General features: G+C 35.2%; 1 protein-coding gene across 1 annotated transcript in view; it reads left to right on the forward strand.

Annotated features, from left to right (window-relative positions):
• The first annotated feature begins 211 nt into the window (after positions 1-211).
• RALYL (RALY RNA binding protein like) overlaps positions 212-21,098 on the forward strand; it is a 176,921-nt gene continuing 156,034 nt past the window's right edge. Inside the window, exon 1 of the mRNA XM_058832217.1 lies at positions 212-467. Within this exon, the coding sequence (XP_058688200.1) occupies positions 212-467 (256 nt within the window). The remainder of the gene's footprint in view (positions 468-21,098) is intronic.

Here is a 21,098-nt window from a genome sequence, read left to right on the forward strand (position 1 = left end):
TTTTACTTTTGAGCAGTATTTTAAAATGTTCTATCTTGATTTTATTGATAATATGTTTTAGATAGTTTTATTCTTCTGAGTTGAGATTCACCCAAAGTGAAAAATGAAAAGTGAATTGCTGGAAAAATCATCCAAAGTCAGGGTAACTGTATGCTTAGAAAAATAATTCTCTTTGTTCTTTATTTAAGGTTTAAAGCCAAGTGATCCAACCATGACTGGCAAAACACAGACCAGCAATGTCACCAATAAGAACGACCCAAAGTCCATCAATTCCAGAGTCTTCATCGGTAATCTGAACACAGCTATTGTCAAAAAAGGTGACATTGAAGCAATCTTTGCCAAGTATGGGAAAATAGTGGGCTGCTCAGTGCACAAAGGTTATGCGTTCGTACAGTACATGAGCGAGAGGCACGCGAGGGCTGCGGTGGCAGGAGAGAATGCCAGGATCATTGCAGGGCAGCCACTAGGTAAGGATTTGTTATTACCTTTAAAATACTGCTATCTCTTTCCTTTCTGATTTAAATATCATCTGCTGCTTGTGCCTGCAGGACTACCGAGTTTGTTTTGCTGTTGTTCTATCTCAGCATATTTCTAGGATGTTGGAACTGGCAGAATTTTTAACATGCAGTATGTTACTTAGGTATTACAAAATATTTAGTCCTATAAACTGCTTATTATAGCTTCTGAGAACTTCTTCTTATCTTTGTAATTCCGCTGTAGTGAACAGGATTAGATTTTTGAGGAAAAACATAACTATTTTTTTTTACTCTAGTTAGTAAATTTAGTGTAATATAACAGGACTCATCTAATAGATGTGGCTATCTTTCATCTAATGAATCTCAAATGATACCCAGCCCAGTGATGCATCAGATGTTATACAGAAGCAAAAGAATACTTTTTATTTGTCCTTGAAATTGTACCAAATCAAACTGTTACAGTGTTATTAATTTAGAGAAGTCTATTATTTTAAATTAAGGTTGCACTTTTCCTACATAATACTGTAAACATTGTTCACCTGAATTCCAAATACACAAAAGAAAAAAAGTCATATTTTTGTTTTCTAGTGCATTGTCATGAATGCTTAAGTGAAATCTAGATGTTGCATAATGCAATTTTTACCTCTGAAAACTATATTTAATTACATATGTAGGCTGTTAATGATAAGCTCTGGAGTCCATTACTAGCCTCACCTGTCATATATATACAGTAGTAATGCACAGTAGAGCAAGATGTTTTGTAGGATTCAGAAGTCTTTCACTAGACCTCTGAACTGCATTGCTCATATCCAACTCCAGGTGTGTAATAGCTATGTCAGGTAAAGGGGAAGTGTAGCCTGTGTTTTGGCTGTAACAAGCCAAAAAGAATAAATATGGCTTGTTCATTTTCAGTGTTGTAGGCTGCAGAAATCTGTTTTTCTGATTGTTTGTAGAAACTGAAGCATTTGTGTTAGATGGGTTTTTCTTTTATCACAGTTGTTGAACAGTAATTTTAAGTTTTATAACTCCTACTTTTGTGGTTTAAGAAAAAAACAGATTAAATAACTTCAATTGTATTCAAGGGGAGATTGTCTTCAAACTTCATTAGGAAAAGTCATATAGATGAGTGAAATAAAAGAACTCAAGTGATAAAAGCAAGGCAGCAAAGTCAGTCTGTGAGATGGCATATTAGAAGACGTTTCCTGGAGCAGTGTTCTCCAAGCAATAGGCCATGTAATGCCATCAGTGCATTATTTACAGCTTCTTGAACACTGGTCTGACCAGATTTTTTAAACTGTGTTTTCCTAAGGCAATAGATCTGTTATTACTGTGATTACTGTTGCTAGACTCTTTAAGTATTTCTTGTGGCATCTATAGTATGCCAAGTATTTTGTACAAGGAAATGCCCTTGCACTGCTCTGTGTACTTTTGTGCTTTCTGCATCAGGGAAGTGAATTTGCTGCAAAGGAAATTAAGTGACCAATAATTATCTGAATTGTCTGAATCTTTTAATAATAATAGAAATGGTTTGCTCAATATTAAGTTTCACCTGTTTAATCTTAAAATACTTTGACTTTGCTGCACACTCTCCTGAGTTCCTAATATATCAAGAAATATAAGGAATAAGCTCAGTAGATCTGTCTCTCAGCTCTTAATATATCAAGGAATATAAAGAATTAGCAAGGTGAAATTTTCATTTAGCTGTTCCTAATTTGCTCTTTTTCATATGATAAGTACAGTTGTTATCAGTGTGGTTTGACAAAAGGAATGAATTTGTAAAAAGTGGTACTTCTCATTAAAGAAATTGTTTCTGTGAGTTCTTTTAATTGGCAGTAGGCATTAACAGTCATCTCACATTAATGAGTAGATGACTGAGAAAATTTACTTGGGATTATAACCCAAAACATCTTATGCACAAATAGTGCATTATTGTGGAACTTCTTGATAAAAATTACTTTTTTCTCTGTCCTGAGAGCTTTGCATTCTGAAATTGATAGAAGTAATGAATTTATATTAACAGTCAAGTTATGGAAAAGGACAAGAAAATCCTGTTACATATATACAAATAAACTTGATTAACCTAGCTGAATTTTATTTTAACTTGAATTAGAATATATTAGTAATATAAGAGATGGATGATAATCAGTTATGGAAAGTTTTTTGAACAAAGGAATATCTGAAAAATATTTTCCCAGGTTATACGCCTGGGATATACTATACTATACTATAGTATGTCTGGAATATACTATACACTCAGTACCTCACAAAAGAAAGCATAACTGCACTTAGATTGCACTATTAATGTACATTAGCCCTTTCATGGTATAGTCAACTGAACCATTTACATTAGCTCCTGCCTTTTACTGACTAATGCCATTCAAAATTATGTACCTTTATCCTTGAGTCAGAAACTATTCATAAGTATGTATCTGAAATTAAAAATTGAAACTGTAAATTCTTAAAGCTTTTTAGAGTGCCTCACAATTCACTGGGTATCCTGTCTAAATGTTTCCTCTGAGGTGGAGTCACATTTGGTTTAGCAAATTCCTCAAATTAGGTGTACAAATCTAAAACACTGATATTGTCCTCAGTCTTGCCAGCTTCTTCTGGGACATAATTATTGGCCTGTTGGTCTGGTCCATCAGTTCTGAAGCTCCTATTGATGTGCTTAGTGGCCAGTGATAAGTAATGGTGGTGCCATGGATACCACAACTTGACAGAAGAGAATTTCATGAGCTGTGTGATTATTTCCAAGCTTTCTGTTTCATAAAGTGCAACACTTCTAAAAAGGTATGGGGTAGAGATCATAATAAAATATGCTTGGGAAATTTATTGCTGTTACTGTGAAGTTCTGTGTAGTTTCCTGAAGTAATATTATGTCTTCATGGGAACAGCATGTTTTTCTGCCCACAGGACAGAGACAGGTCAGTATAGGGAACAAGTGTCTGCTTCACAATGATTATTTTGTAAATTGCTTCAGGCTGGAGTTGAGAAAATATTGAAGTGGTTCTAGGACAAAACTGCAAGTTGTGTTCTTAGTTGTGGGAACACATCCACATTATCAACTCTTCTCAAAATTTTTCACCCATTTAATCACACCTATGAGTTACAGAATATTTTTGCATATCCACTTCCTTTCCAAATAGGACAAAGAGGAGAGAATGAATAGAAATTATTGTGAGGAAATAGTGAGTCTGGTCTGTAAACTTTACCAAGGGTAATTTCATCCTTCTCTGGTGAGAGAAGGATTAGACACCTGCTTGCTCAGAAATGGGTGGTGGAAGTCCCTCATTGCAGCTGTGGGCTGAGGAAATGAGCTATAACCTTTCTCATAGTGAGGAGCCAAGCCTGAACACAGGATTCGAGGTGCAGCCTCACCAAAGCCAAGTGCAACAGGATGATTACTGCCCTGGTCCTGCTGGCCACACTATTGCTGATACAGGCCAGGATGCCACTGGCCTCCTTTGGCCACCTGGGCCCAAGCCAGCTCATGTTCAGCTGCTGCTTACCAGCACTGCCAAGTTCTTTTCCTCCAGGAAATTTCCAGCCATTCTTCCCCCACTCTGTAGCTCTGCATGTGGTTCTTGTGACCAAAGTGCAGGACCCAACATGTGATCTTACTGATCATCCATGGCCTTAGCCCATTGTGTCTGTCCAGGTCTGTCCCAGTCTGTCCAGGTCCCTCTGTAGTGCCTCCCACCCAACTTGGTGTTGTCTGCAAACTTGTTGAGTGTGCACTCCACCCCCTCACCCAAGTCATAAATAAAGATTTTAAGATAATGATAGATGTAGCAGCTTTTGTCTAAAATTCTGGTATAGCTGTCATAGCAACTTCTAAACCATAATGTTCCTTTGATTATTCTTGGTTTATAGTTTATAACCTTTTACTTTGTAAAACCTAAATCATTATGCCTATTTTTTGTCTGTTTTCATGTGCATTTTTATACCAGGATAACTCCTTTAACTTGAGAATTTTTCTTCATTTGTGCCTGTGTATAAGCCAGGCCATCTCACAGGTATTTTATCAAATCAAGGTAAATGGTGTAAGGCTCGTACGTTAGTTTTCATGGAAGACACATGGAATTTCAATTTGGGATCCTTAGGTAAAGGAAAGATTACAGTACCCAGACTACAAGAGATGATGTATTTCTTCAGTTGATGCCCTTTTTAATTAATTCATTAGTTCATCTGTAGCTTGAATCTTGTTTTGTTGTTGCAAATATTATTCACCTGTGTCTGCCTTCAGGCCTAAATTAGATGCAGTCTCTGAATACCAAATGAGTGCATACTGACATGTAGTCTAAGTTGAGATGCTGGTTGCAGATATTTATTTTGGAAGACAAACTCTTTTGCACATCCTTTTGAGAAGCACAAGAGCCTGAAGGGGCTTTCTAAATTTTAACTACACAGTAGAAAATATCTAAGGAGAATAGTAGGTAATAAAGGGAGACTTTAGAGACACTCAACATATACCTTTGCTGCAAATTGAACTGATGTGATAATGGGGCTGTTTTATCTTTTGTTTCCCTTGCCTCTACTCAAAACCTATCTTTTCTATTTCATGTTTGTAATGTCTAACAACACTGAGAGACTTACATGTCTGTTTGCAGAACAAGGACTCTCCAGACTGAATCAATTTTTTGCCTCAGTCTGAGCTGCAGAAAACATTATTGTGTCATGAAAGTTTCTGTTTTAAAAGAAATAAATACTTATGCTGTTTTAGCGAACTAATTTGTGAAAAAAGCACTTTGGCTTAAAAAAAAATGATAGATTTACCCAAATTTTCTGGATGACTAATCTTTATCTAAGCCAATGGTAGGCTAAGATAAGTTGCATCTGAATTAGTGGTTATTCCATTTCCACTTTGTTGTCAGTTTTCAGTCAGTAGCATGGAAGTGTACCAATCTTTTATTTGTACAAACATAACACATGATTTATTAGAGCTCTCTTGGTACTCTTACCCACATAACTCCCACTAAGTAATTACAGGAGTTATTAGGAAGTTATTTTCTTATTTTAAAGACTATAATGGAGCAGGAACTGAAAAGGTTTCTTATTTTGCTTCTGACAAATCTGTAAAGACTTGAGTTTTAATGTGGGTCAAAACATCTCAGGCAAGGACAATGACTATCTTAGAGAAACCCCAGAGACTGTAATGATATAATTAAAAAGTGGGAATGTTATATATTTTGATGTATATTTTAATGGAATATTAAAAATTAAAAAATATGTACACATAATGATTAGTCATATATTCAAATTGTATCTTAAGTCATATAGCATTTAGAGATTGTATATTGCATTTTCACACTACTGGACCAGAAAGGGCAATGCACTTCACAGAAAATTCTTTGGTCCATTGTAACTTCTGCAGGCTAACATTTTGATAATTGTACATTTACACCATGGAGCATTACACCATGGAGTAAATAATCTGAGAACTGTAACTCATTAATATGCAGATAGTTTTCTAACAAAATGAGACTTAGAAAACAAAGTATTTACGTTTTGATAAGCCATGATAACTTTATATCATATGGTTTTCAACACTTCAGTGCTGTCCTTCAAAGAATATTGTATTCTTCTGGTAAAATAATCCACTTTTTAATGAATAGTGTTTAAGCAAAAGCAAAATCATGCTTGTGAAATTCTGCGTAAGGAATTATCATTATTATGTAAGTTCTAGAATAAAAAAGTTTGATAAGCATTTAATAATTTCTGCTTCAATCAGTAGAAAATATTTATCCATATACCTATAAATCTTGTTAGATGTTGTGAGTTTTGGCTTATTGTGGGAATGACTTTTGCATTTGCTGAACTCATAGAATTATTTGTTGATTACTGTAAAAAGTAATACCAATCCCTTTTTGTAAAACAACTGTCAAAATTCAAGACAAGTTTTGAGGGAGTTTATTTGATCCAGTACTTTTTTAATGCTGAACTAAACATAAACTAAACATAATGATAAAGCAAAAAGACCAAGCAGTCTTCCAAAATCAAAAAAACACAGGGACAAAACCCACAAGGCTAGTGCATTTGTAGCCAAGATGAACATAATAGAGTGAAACTAAGATTATCAGCCCAGGCTTGCACTGTCTTTAGTAAGTCTTTTCCACTAAATTCCATCTTAGTCAATGTCTTCATCATCAAGCCCTCAGGCACACACAGATTGCTACAGAACATCTGAAAAATCATTAATTATCCTTCCACAGCTTAGTTCAGATGAGCTAAATTTTACCCACTAGAACTGACTCTCTTATCCCATTACAACCTGTTTCTATATTTGGGAACCACTGTAATCCTGTTTCAGCCTACTCTGTGCAGGAACAGGGATCCTATCCAAAGCTATCTCATAGGTCTCGGCCTTTTTGCTGCCTACCCACGCCGTTGTGGTCTTGGTGAAGTCTGTGCAACAGCACATGAGTGTCAAGTCTCACTTTAGAGGACCTTGGATACAGCAATCATTGTTCATAGGATCTTCTAATAGTAGACAATCTTCATCTTGCCCTTACTCTTACACATTTTGATGTCTGCCAATACTTTATAACTTCTATTGTTGCAGTAAGATTCTGCAGCCGTAGCAGCAGATCATAACCCAGTTGTTTCATGCTCGTGAACACAAAAACATGATTAAATCTTGTTGTCACTCCGCAGTCTGTAATCAATATTTCCTCATCCTGTAGTCACATTGACACGAACCATTCCATGTACTATCCATGCTCATATAAAGGTAGGAAGGAAGGGTGGTTTTTAACAATCATCCTTCAGCAGGTCTGGGCAGGGCACCATTGCACAGTTGATGTATGCTTGCTCCAGAAGACCAAGATGAATTCTTCATCATGAAAGAAAAACTCATCTTCTAATAGAATTACCCCTTTCCTTAGGTTGAGAATACCTGGAAGAGGAATGATTGAATTTTACTCCCCATATTTCACAAAAGTTTCCATTTCTCTCTTATTGAGACTTGGTCAATTCCAAGTGAAACTAAAATTTAAATATATTTTTCATGTTCAACTCATGTAAATGTTAAGTCTGCCCTCCATCACAATGCCAAAAATGATAACCTGATTGCTTGCCATCAACAGATGTTATTGAAAGAAAACCTTTCCTTCGAGGCTTTGTAGAGATGCACATAAAGATGCATTTAGTCTTCTGCATGGCCAGCTCATCTTTAAAATCATAGACAAGGTGTTATTATGGGATCTTTCTATGTCTTTTTCTGCTGTTTGACTTGTCTGTATATAGTACAGGGCCCATCTGCATGAAATTACTTTTTTTCATTATTTCATCCCTGGGTTTCATAAACACTTTAAATCTTCTTGCAAGATGGGCCTGATATATCCTTAGTAATTTTGAAAGAGCTTTTCAAAACATTTGGATTATGTTATCGCAAAGATCTCAGTACTAAGCCTTTAGTATGTGCATATCTTGATGAGTTTTTTGATGTTTGTGGGGTTTTTTAGCAAGCCATATCCAGTAGGTCCTTCTGGATTTGAACTTATGCTGTTTTATTTCTGTTGCAGGTCTGTAAGAAGTTACAAAAAAGTGTTTTCCTTTGTGGCAGACAGAATTCAGTACCTTTTCTTAAATATACTTGCTTTGATTAATGACTGCCAGAATCACTAAATTGTATAGCTATTCCATAGTGTTACATTCTGAACTGTCATAACATCATGCAGTGCTAAAAACATTGTTATGATAGGTTCTCTCATAATATTTGTCTCCATGTCTCATGTGGAATGCACAGTACAAAAACAAGAACTATCTCTAGGATGCTCTGCAATTTTTGGTTTGGTATGCTAGGAGGTCTTGAAGTCTACAGCTTCCCTTTTTTGCTTGATCTAGCTTGATTTAATTTGATAGACTCTTTTCCATTCATTTGGCTTCTTTCACTTCAAATAGAATCCCATCAAGAGTGAGTCTTGTTATTTTCTTCTTGATCATTTGACAGCATTTTACTATTTATTTCACATGTACTGATGCTGTTAGAGTTGCTAATGTCTTGTCACTTTTTTTTTTATTTTTATGTGTGCCTTCCATATATACTTGTTTTCTCATTCTTTAGTTAAAACATTTAATTGGAGACCTTGTTCAAAAAGGTATATAGAGAACTGCTACAGGTTATATGGAAAGGGCAGAGAATCAGAAGGTTTCTCATATAAATCTTACAAGCCAATATTTGTCTTTCTAATCTGCAATTTGAGGTATGGGGGTTTTTAACAGGTATTCAGCACTGAATGGTGACAGGACAGAATAATGCTATTTTAGTGTACTGCAGAATCTAGGTAAGTCCCAGCCTTTTTATTTGTCTTTGGGCTATGATTGCTAAAGCCATGAAATAGTTTTGCCTCCCAAGATACCACACAACTGTTTGGAGGAGAAAGCATAGAAAATACTTCTCCTGACAGAATACTAATGTAGCATAAGAACTTCTTCTCCTAATCATAGTCTAAATTCATGGAAGCAGTTCTTTACCATGAGGAGCTTTTAGGGTCACTCTTCCTGTTTTTTTCTCTTCTTAACAGCGAGCTCAGGTAAAATGCAACTTTCTTCTTCTGTTTAGCTTAACTAAGACAAGAAATGCTTTGAAGGTACATTTTCTGTCTTAGGTTTAATTTCGTGTCTTAAGCCTATTTGCATTTCATAACTAAGGAAAATACAGCTGAGGAAATCTGTTTCTTTATCAGGTTTCATTTTTAATCCTGCAATTCTTTCAACAGGAGACACCCTCATCAACAAAACTGTACAAGACATGTATACTGAGAAAAAAAACCCTAACTTAGTTGTTTATAACTTTTTAATAATTTGGTTATTTTTCAGCACATCATACTGGCAAAGTAAAATTCACAGGCAAAAGAAAAAAGGGAAATTCTACAAATTAAATGCTCTTATTCTATACTACTTCTCCCTTCTCTAGAAGGAATGTTAATATTAATGATCTCCACCAAAAGCTTATTAATTTTCAAGTAAATGTAATTTTCTAGATATGTTAATGACTCAGAACTGAACACTGTTCATATCCTTGATTGTTATAACCCCTTAAGTGACTTCAGTACCTCATAAAAGATTAATGGAAGCTGAATCAGACTTTTTTTAATGGCAAGGCTTGTAATTTTTGGAAGGCTAACTGAAAAAGAATGATGTTTGGTTTTAGTTTACCCTAGAGAATACCTCGTATTACTCATAAAATGATAATGTATCCTTAAGAAGACATTGTTTTTGTTCAAACCTGGCATAGAATTTCTACATGTAAATTCAGATATGTGAGTTCCTCAATTTTCTCCCAGTAAATGATAACAGCCAAGTAGCTAAAAGCTGTGGAAAAACTTCTCCCCAAAAGAAGTACAATCATTTCCACAACTAAAGACTACAGGTGGACAGGAGCTGCTTGAAAGTCTTTGTTGCCATAAGATTTTTTTCTAATTATTATTATTATTACTATTAGTTTGCTTGTTTGTCTCTTTGTTTTTTATTTTTTGTGAAATGGTGTGCTAAAAGAACAACTGTTTTTCATTGTGGAAATCTCAGTATTTTAATACTTTTTTCTTTTAGTCATCTCTCTTGCTTGTTTACCTGGTCTCCTCAATGTAAGTGTGAAGTGATTTGATGTTATCCAAACACTTTTATTACAAGCACACTTATTCATACACTTTGTTAAAACCTCATAAAAACACAACATATCCAATTGACTTCTGTGGTTATTTGCTGTAGACAGCTGCCCCACCTATCCTACTGTTTGCAGTTAAATGTCAAATTCTAATCCTCCTGTGCTTTGTTTCATTCTGCTCCTAATGCTTCACACAATCATGAAAAGGATGAACAAAATGTAATGAGTTTGAAGTGTGGAATTAACTTTCAGATCCTGAAATAAATAGGGGAAGTGTATAATATCTTCTAGCTCTATAACTGTAAGGTTTCTGGACTCTATGAATTCTATGTCTATTTAATTAGTGTTTCATGTGAACAACACAATATTTTGCTGAAAACAGCAAGTGTAAAACAAAGAGTAGATAAAAAATAGACACTAGATGACAAGAAAACCTGTACCTGGCAAAATCTGAAGCCATTTCAAGCTGTGATTCACTTCTCAGCTGTATTATAATTCAACATCTTAAATTTTAAAAAGACATTTAAAAATAATCCTTTTTCATAATTTCTTGAGGTAAACTCTATCCCTTGATTTGTTACTGTCACAGTTTATGTTAAACTGCAGAAGGATTTGTGTTGGGAGAGACCTTTTAGTCCAGCTACCTACTCCAAGCAAGGCTGACTCAGAGCAGTGAACAGTCCAGAAGGTTTTCCTGTCCTGGCTGCGAGGGTGACATAGCACATTGTGTCAAAGACCTTGCTAAAGATGAAGTGCACTAAAACCACCTCTTCCCCCATTCACTAGGTTATTCATCCCATCACAAAAAGCTCACTGCGATGGTCACAATTTGCCTCACTAAATGCACTTTATCCTCATTACTAAATCCTCATCATCTTGTCCTTGAGTCTGCACACAGCTCCAAGGATGATTTACTTGTAGTTGTCCAGTTTGTTTTGCCGGGGTTGTCCACCTTCAATACTGAGGTTCATCCTGATCACTGAAGTAGCCCTTACGTACATGTTGGTCAGCAGCAGATCCACTGTCCTGCTCCAAGCTGCACAGATCATACACAGACAGTTCCCAAAAATCTAGAGGACATTATTTGCTTTTTTTATATTCCTTTTTTATTCCCTCCTCAACCTCTTTTAAGTTCTGCTCCTTCACCACATTATTTCCTCTTAAAATATTCTACTGCTGTCTCCCCCTAGCCTGTTTTCCAAGGTTTTTTTAACTTTACAAATTTATCTGGTATTTATAAGAGCTTGACCCAGAAATGTCTCTCTTATTCATGACTTCTGTCATGCCACACTGCCTTTATTTTTTTAAATGTGTAGTGTTTTGCTAGACTCAAACTGCTCCTTTTTGGTGATGTCAGAGGCTGGGATTAATCATCTGCATGCAAATCTTAATGTTTCCAATTGAGTGAGATAACACTGATTATGCCTGCAGTTCCCCAGAGCCTATTTCTTGTCTTTGAAGATGGGTGTGACATTTGCCTTTTTCCAGTCATCAGGGAGCTCTCTTGATTTCTCCAGCCATTCAAAGGTGATAGAGAGCAGCCTCACAATAATATTAACCAGCTCTTTTACAGTCCCTGGATGCATTTTTTCAAGTCTCATATTTATTTGAATACTTAGAGTTTATATTTCAGTATATCATTATGAAAGCTTAACATTCAAAGAAAAGCAAACACCACGTTCATTCTTAAAAACATCAGTAAATTTCTTGGCAGTTTCTCTTTTCCACAATAAGAATATTGTTTTCTTTTTTTTTTTTTTTTTTACTCAAGATTAGTAACAGGATTGTGATTTTAGATCTGATTTCAGAAGGTTCTTGTTTTGTAAATGCAGGTTATAGTTACTCCAGGAGCTGATCCAGGTAGTACCCATAAAGTTGGCAGTTCTGCAAATAATGGCAGAACGTGTATGAAAGGAGTAATGTGGTGGTGCCCTGGAAATCTGTGCAAAGTTACAGATTTTTGAAACCTTATAAAATTTGGCTATAGGATAATAGGTAGGATGCTAATTTTCTGCACTAGTAAAACATTTGAGCTAAAAGAAATTAAACAACATCATGCAACAACAAGAATCATTGGTTAGAGAGTTAGATAGATTTGGAGAGAAATTAATATTTAGGTTAGGTGACAGATTTATTTTAATTGGAACTCTTTTATCTTATAAGGCCAAATTGCTATATTGATTTGAACAATTAAGAGAACGCTTTAAACAGATGCAGTTTTAGAAATTCACAACTATAAGAAAAAGCTTTTTGGCTTCTTTTTTTCTGTTTGGGCTTTTTATTTATTTCTTGGAGTTTTGTTTTATTTATTTTTTTCTAATATACTTCAGTGAAAAATAGGACAAATTTACATCTAGAACTACAGAGTCATTCTTAATTGATATATCTAGAGTGAAAATTACTATTTGTCTTTGTACAAATTTGAAAATCAAGTTTGGTGCTAAATGATCTTGTTGCAGTCCTAGCAATTCCAATTGCCAAAGCTGGAAAAGTTCTAGTTATTGCTTGACTTACAGTAATGATGTTTGATAGCTGTGTAAATAAGACCAGATCTATGTCTTAGGCAAATTCTTAAAGTTACAGAGCTCATAAAATTATATTAGGTTCTTTTGGGGTATTTTTACCTCGAGGGTGGGGGGAAGACACTATTTTTACTTTATCTCAAATTTAAAGGAGCCATTATTTTAAGAAATATTATTTTTAAAAATGTATAGGCAAAATTTTAAAAGTGCAGCTTAATGTAGTTTTCCTATCAAATCCATGTACATGTATTAACACCTCAAAATGAACTGTGATGAGGCTTCAGCCATTCTGACCTTAATTAAAAGTAAATTCTAACAATGTTTCCAAGAGTGTGAAAACTGTGTTTATGGAAACACTTCCATGCTAACAATTTTGTGAAAAACAGGCTAATTTTGTGAGTAAGAAGATGGCTGTTGATCTAGGGGTTTTTTCCTTTCTAGGGTTTATTTTGTTTCTTGGCCAGACTTTGTTGAAAACTTTTAGAGAAAATTTAAATGTAAATGATCAAATTACAACAAGATACAATCAACACTCAAACTAGCATTGCAGCATCTGGAAAAGCAGTTGTGAATTTTTACAGCCTGACTTTAGAGGTCTTTATTTTCTGTTAATTGGCACTTATGTCTGCTTTATTTGTTTCATCGTCTTAAATTTTGGTTTTGATGTATTTAAATCCACAGGCAGACATGGAAGAAAAGACAGAAAAAACCTGGATTTTTTAGATGCGAACAATAAAAGTGGTTTGGTTGGGATTTTTTTGGTCTAGAGTGCAAAATAAGGTATCAATTTCAATCTAATCTGATGTAAATTCAAAAATATTATGGTCTCAGACAAAGTCTTGGTGTATAAGAGAAAAAAGAAAGACACTAACTCCATTAGGAGCATATTAACCAGCACATAGTGAACAATAGTAAGATACCAGCTTTACAACAAAATTCTGCTTCCTTTTTCTACCAGTAGTGGAACAGAAATACATTGATAGAAGCAAAGCTTCTATTGTTCCAATTATATCCCTTTTTCTCTTTTTCCTTTGGTCTTTGTCATGAAACTCTTGATTATTACTAACATTTACCACACTTAGAAAGAATAACTTCTTTTTTCCTTACACTGATATCTGTTCATTGTCATACAGTCAGTCTTATTTTGACCCTTTCAATAAAATTCCTCTATTACTAGTTTTTGTTTGCCTCTCCCTGAAAAATCTACTTTCTCCTTTTTCTTATAGCAAGAGCTTGTTTAACCAACAGCTCTTGCTGCCTTGCTACTTGCCTTGTTCCTCAGAGCTGTTTCCTTCAGGCTCTAATGGGAAGCTTTAGTAATTCTATGTACTTTCAGTTCCCAGTGAGACACCAGCATCCTGGTAAGCATGGGGGTGCAGAACTACATGGTCATACCAGGTGCAGCAAACGCTCTAATACAGAAACCCTTGGCACATTTTGGCAAGGGACCAAAAAGTTTGGGAGTTCATTTTTTACTTACTTGAAGCATGGCGAAGCTCCCCATTAAATCCAATTTTCTCGAAGTAACATTGTCACAAGTACAACCATTTTAGAAAAACAAAAATATGATTTCTTTGATTGTATTCGGGCAGCATGGCTAAAGTGCATAAACTGCTGGACAGAAATGTTTCATAGAAAGCTGCATCACAGAAGTTTATCTCACCATTAATTCATATTTAGTTAGCTGGAACAGGGCACAGAACAGGAAGGTGAAATATTATAATTTCATGTAATTTCATGTATTTTCTCTAAAATTGTGTGCTGCTTTGATAGCAGTGCATGAAAGAGAAACAGATTTGAGGTCTGGCCTGCTGTCCCAGGCACTCACAGATTTAATCCCAGTCTCAGGAGCATGACATTAATCCTGCAAGGGTTAAGCATTCTCCCTGTCCTGGTCCATGTGCTTCATGAATTCTGTGAAAGGGCAATCCAGGGATAGTAATTCACAGGAAATGTAATCTTTTATTTTTAGTGGTTATGTAAAATTACCAGTAGACTTCCAAGCCATCTGTTTTAAATTCTGATGGTATGCAGTATATCTGTAGTGAGATACTTTGACAGTGAACTGCATCTTCACTGTACACCGTATATTTGTCCCAGTAAAAGTTCATTGGTATTCACAGGGATCCTCTGGCTCTGCGATACTACCAGAAAATGTCAAATTGTTCTTAGAATTTATAAGAAGGTATAAAATTCATGAGCTGAGACAATGAAAATCCCAAAGAATTGATGGCTACCATATATTGTACTCATGTTGGCATATGATTTTTTTATGTCTACCGAAATGAAGGCTAGTCACCTAACCTTTCATCAAGTCAGCATTTTCTGAAATACAAAGATGTGAAAAGTGCTTACTAATGATTGCTTGGCACCAATCCTAATATATCTAGAATGAGAACAAAAAGAAAAAAATTACAGCAAGTTCTATAGTATGACATCCCAATTCCAGTTTATCCTTCAATAAACCTTCAGTCTACATGCCATTATGCTCTTGAATCTTGATAAGAAGAGAATGTCCTAGTGTTCTTCAATAACCTAGAAATTTAACTTGGATTATTTTTTTTAAAGAAATAAAGTAGTTATGTTAGTAAGAATGGGTACCAAATCTGTGTAAAAAGACAGAAAATAGACACTGAGGTGTCTTGTGCCTTATTTGGACTCAAACCAAGTGTCTATCCATTACAAAATGTAATTTTCTAATTTAAAAACCTGTTGCAGGAGAAATCAGTATTGATAGATAAAGAAGAACCAATTATAGAACAAATATGCTCTGGTTGCTTAGGTACAAATGGTCACAAGCTGCTCTTGCTTAATATGCATGCTGCTTATAATGCCCAATTAGATAAACCTTGAAAGTAGATATAAGCAAGCTCAATTTGGAAAAAGTTGAAGCAGGCAAATAGAGATATGATCAGGAAATATTAAAATATTTTCATTTTTGTCAAAAATAGAGAGAAATAGTAATGAAAAGTGTATGGTCTGTTTAAAAATACACCTTAAAAGTCATAATCAAAAAAAGGTGAAGGTAACAAAAATAGAAAATATAGAAAAATAGGATTAGATTAGATTAAAAAGTACTTTAAGTATAAAGAGCAAAGAGATTTTTAAAACAGGTTTCAATGCATTTCAAGAAACATGGGATGTTTGTTGTTTTAGTTTCAATATAGTTAATCTGTAAGGATTTTTTCTTCTATATTTGGAAGCTGACAGATACATCCAGATCAGATGATGACATGGTATCCGTTCCAGAATTCCTTACAGGGCTACAAAATAAACTATCTTTAAATACTTAAAATTAATTTTAATCCCAGGATTTCTGATAAACTATCAGAGCTGCTCTCCAGGGGGTTCTCAGCTGCTAACATTTGGAGCATTATCTTTGGTAAGTCCTGAACTGGAGTAAGAGTTCCAGAAGGGTAGAATTTTTAGAGGGAGAAATTGTTCAGTTTGTATAGTTTAAACCAAACCAATATCAAAGTGGTTTATTTATTTATTAACAACACAAAATTAATTTGAGCTCATGACCCATATCTATAATAAGAGATCATACTCAGTTCTAGGTACTTGCAATTTTTTATGAAATTATTCCAAAATTTTTATCTCCCTCTCTAGTAATAATCTCAGCAGGGCACATCCCTGCTATGGGAGACGCGTGCCAGGTTTCCCTCACCTCCATTCTCAAAGGTGGCAGCCAGGGGAGGTGATTGAGGGCCCCTGAGGTGGAGGTTCTGGGATGTCCCCGTGCTGGCATTGCACGACCTGGATGCAGCAGTTTGGAGTTCCCGTGGAGAAGCAGAGCCCCCAGGCCATACAGCAATATCTAGAAGGGTCCCTGTTCCCCTTCTCTCCTGCTCACTACAAATGTATGCTTCATCTGAATTTTTGTTCAGCTGACTTTTTTTTTTTACCCAAGCATCTTCTGGTAATTCTGGTAATTACTCTTTAATTTGCAAAATTGTTATTTTCCTTTTACCTTCATCAATTTTGGGCAAATGCCATCTCAGGCAGTTCAGACATCCCACTCAACCACACTCTTACACTCATTCCTGTCTTGTTGGCTGCTGTTATCCCGGCCTATTTGCCAAGGCTGGACCCTGTGAACACACCCACTAGAAAAAAAAGAGAACATAATATAAATAATTAAAAATGGTAAAAGGGCCAAGCTGTGTAACAAGAGTCTGGTTGTAATTATCTTAAATTGTAGGAAAAAATAATGAAATTGCTGGTGCGGGACTTGAATAATCAAGAATAAACTTGGGGATAATGTTACTACTGTCAGCATGACTTTACAGAAAATAGGGTTTAGGAAATTAAATATGTATTGTCTTTTATAATTTAACACCATATAATAAGGCTGAACTGATGGAACATAGTTCTACAAGGCACTTGATTCATTCCAAGTGGAAATTCGATTAAGAAACTGTCTTATGACATAGTTGTGGTACATGCCAAATGAATTAAAAACTAGCCTCAAAAGACTGGTAAATGGGAAGTAATCATGCAGCAGGTGTGTGACTTTCGTGCAGTCCCTGTTAGAATAAGGTTTTCAATCATACTTTTACCCAGTTGAAAAGACAGCAAAAACCACTGATAAAATCTGTAGATTGTACAAAGATCACAGAAATTATAAATGCAGAATAAAACAAGACATTGATATGAAGATAGAAAAGAAATACCAAAATAAGAGTCAAAATGTGAGTCCTCTAGCTATAACATCTAACAAATTGATAATCAGGTCTTCAGCATGGGAGAAAAAGGTGCAACAAAATCTGAAGGCTGGAAGCTTAAGTGAGAAAAAGGAAATCTCAAAATAGAGAATATTTTCTACAGTGAGGCCATTAGGAAAAGTGCACCAAAAAGTTGCAGTCAAAATTTCTAAAGTAAGCCTTGGATATTATCATAAAGGATATGTTCTAGCTCTGCCCAGATTTAATTCAAGTAAATTCTGTGATCTGTTATAACAAACCAGACTGGAATTTTTTTCTGGACCAGCTGCGGAAGCTTCCAAAGACAGAGATTTGCAGACTCTTGGCTCAATACAATAAAGCAAGAAAAAGATAAAGCCTTTTAATTTTATTAAGGTCCCTAAAGATTTATGTCTGATATTAGTAATCAATATATAGAAATTACACAAATTGTCTGGTTTTGTCAGTGCCTTTGGAAATTAGATTAGCAATACCCACCTAATGACAAGGATGGCTCAATTTAGCCAACAGAAACAAGCAGGTTTTTTTCAATGACATATCCAATTAAATAAAGGAGAAAGAGAATAGGACTTAAAAACATTCTAAACCAGAGAAAATGTTTAGATATATTTCTTACAAGGTCTTCTTTACATTTTTCTATATATTAAGAAAACTGCTAATAATCTATAAGAATAATATGAACCTGTAAATCAGAATTATTTTATCTTTCTGTTCTACAGAAGCAAAAGGCTTCCCTATAAGGGAAACATTCTAGACATAATTTCTTTTTTATTGCAACCTACTTTTTCATTCCAGACAAGCAGAAATGTATTTGCACCCACCTTTCTGACCATCACAAACATAATGTTATTTGTCCTTATGAAATAAAAAGACAGACAACATAATAATACTATTAGCTTAATACCATCCTAATGTCTAAAGTGGTTTTATTCTTAGAATGAAATTAACACTGGTGCAAAGGGCTACAATCAAATTTGTTTGGAGAAAGTGCACTGATCTTGCTGGAATCACTGCTTCTTGAAACTTCGATTAGTGATCTCATTCATCTTCTGTAGCCGTTGTGTTCTACTTTGCAGTTGTATGTCAAATGATGATCACGCATCCACCACATTCCTGAATGTTTTCTCTTTAGAGAAATCTTGCAAAAAATTAGCAGAGAATATGTTAACACTTCTCAAATTCCTTCCTCAAATGATTAATCCCTGATGGTTCTTTATTTTGTGTCTGGGCTGAAACCAGAAAAGATTAAGATTTTACTGCACTTATATTTCAGATCCTTATTTCAGTAGCTGCAGCTAGGATTATTTCTCTTTCTCTTATATCAGGCTGTAGCAATTACCATCCTCTCACATTACCCTGAAATGCTGTTCCACTCATGGGCATTCTGCAATTTCTCTTCCCAAGTAACTCATCTTTCCAGATATGAGCTCAGCCACACAGAGGTCTTAAAATAATTTGAAAAGTCTCATTACTATACTTTTTACAGTTACTTATGTAGCCCAATACATGTTTATAAAAACATATATAGAAAATTAAGTGCTTTTGTATGCATCTAAATAAAATGTATTTTTAATATTAAATTTTACAAACAGTATAATATTTGAAAAAATATAATATTTACCTTCTTTATAATTATAAAAATATAATAAATACCTTTTTCACCTAATTCTAGTCAGGCTGTAGCTGCAGAGGGAATTTGTTTTACAATGCAGGCACATCTCAAGCAATATCTTATGGCACAAAAAACCCAGTAGATTTTTAATTTGCATAACATTGCACATATTTGCATAAAATATTGCCCAGTGGTACTAAGAGCACCAGTTTCTCCCTAAGCCCCAATTAATTAATCTGTGTCCCTTCAGATTTAAGACAATTTATTATGCATTCTTAGTATAGAAACAGCAATTAATTATATGCTTCCTAGCCCCACATCAATCATTATGTACCCTCCAGACAGTTTTGCACCTCTCCTAGCCCCACATCTGGCTGGAAACACAGCCTCCTCTTTTCCCATAGAGGAAGAGGCCTTCTGCAATTCTGCCAGTCAGCAGAGAGCTCCCTGTCCTTCTTGTCAAGGTCTGAAGTTATAGGACTGGCAGGGTAAAACATCACCAGCCATACTACTGTATATCTAAGGACAGGAAGAGGAGTGCAACTCATTTTTTGTCCCCTTTCTTTTTTCCCCCCATCCCTTTATGTGAACTGAATAGAAATGTGTGCCTGTTGCTGCAGCCACACTTGGGAGAAAGAGCTGCAGTCAGCCTGAAATGATCCAACCATAGAAACCACTATCCAGACATTGGTTAAGTGCTGGGAATGAAAATTTAAAGGGGAATATAAGTAGTAGCTGGAGAAAATGCAGAATGTAGGTGGTAGCTTGAGAAAAATGGTGGATTTTGTATCAACGTTTTTACAGATTTTATATTTTTGTTTATCATTTACTCATTACTGATGGTCTGTGTGAAACTACACCCTTTGCTCTTGGGATGAAAAGATAAATTAATGTTCCATGTTTATTTGAGTGTTCTTGGATTAGATTACAAATTTTATCTAACAACCTTATTCAAGGGTAGAGGTGAGGAAAGGTGAGGTTCCCAAAGATTTTTCTTTTTCCTTAACTTTCAGTACAAAGGTGAAGTTCACGGTTGCAGGAAAGAGGTAGGAGGGAATTAAAACTCTGTCTTCCTTCCCAAGACCTCCCTTGGCTGAGTGAGGCCGATACACCAAGGAAAGAGCATTTTGACCTGACTGAAAAAAACTAAACCTTTCTTCTCTCTTTTCTTTTTACTCTTGCTTCTAGAATAACTTTAAATCCTTCTCCACGGTATCTGTTACTTGTATGGCACTTCTAGGCCCCATTAGGTGCACTGTACATCATCCTTCAGTTCTGTTCATTAAATTTAAATTGTGCGTGCCATAAAATAACAATGGATTTTAAGTTTGCAAGGGGAATATGCATTCTTTTTCCCTGAAACACTCTCTATATGTTGAATATTTATACCCATTTTTGTTTGTTCTGACATAAGAAGTATAGGCCTGCCAAAAGCCCCATTGTGACTATAAACTCAAGCTTTAAAAAAGTAGCTTAGCTAAGTCTTTTTTTATGAACTGCTACCTATCTCTTCTGTCCTTATGACCCCAGGGCTGAATCAGCACCTTGAAAGCATTCCTCTGCCCCTCACTGAAATAAGGGCCCCAAAGAAGCTCAACAGGAAGAGGGCAGCATTTGGCCACAACTTCTACAGACAGGATAGGTCATGAAGTAATTTTTAAAGAGCAAGAAAAATATATGTTGAATGCTATAGACAAGACAATTTGGTGGGAACTGGAGAGAACAGATATTTTTCTGCCTTAGCTGGATAATCTGACTCTTTTTTATCTCTTTACTCCTTACACACTGTCAAAAACAGAGACCTGAAATGTATATATGTTCAGCTCCATCAATACTGTGCAGTTCAATAACTTACTTTGCTAAATGTGCTGCCTTCACATAAGATTGATTGCTTATTTTCTTTTTCAGAAAAAATATTTTTATATTTTTCTTATTCATCAAGTACTGTTTCAGGAGCTGCTACTAGATAGAATTCTTGAAAACTGTATTAAGATTCTGTTTCCCCTTTTCGTCTGTGTAGTCCACTCCAGCATCAGTGATGGTCTTTCCTTTAAGAGGGAAAAATAACTCAAGTCATAGCTATCCTTGACACCCAAAAATATAAACAGATCTTTTCCTTAGGTTTCCCTCCAGAAAGCTTATTTCATTTAAGCGTGCTAGATGTCTGTAGATTCC

This window comes from Poecile atricapillus, chromosome 2, assembly GCF_030490865.1.
Source record: "Poecile atricapillus isolate bPoeAtr1 chromosome 2, bPoeAtr1.hap1, whole genome shotgun sequence".
Classification (NCBI taxonomy): domain Eukaryota; kingdom Metazoa; phylum Chordata; class Aves; order Passeriformes; family Paridae; genus Poecile; species Poecile atricapillus.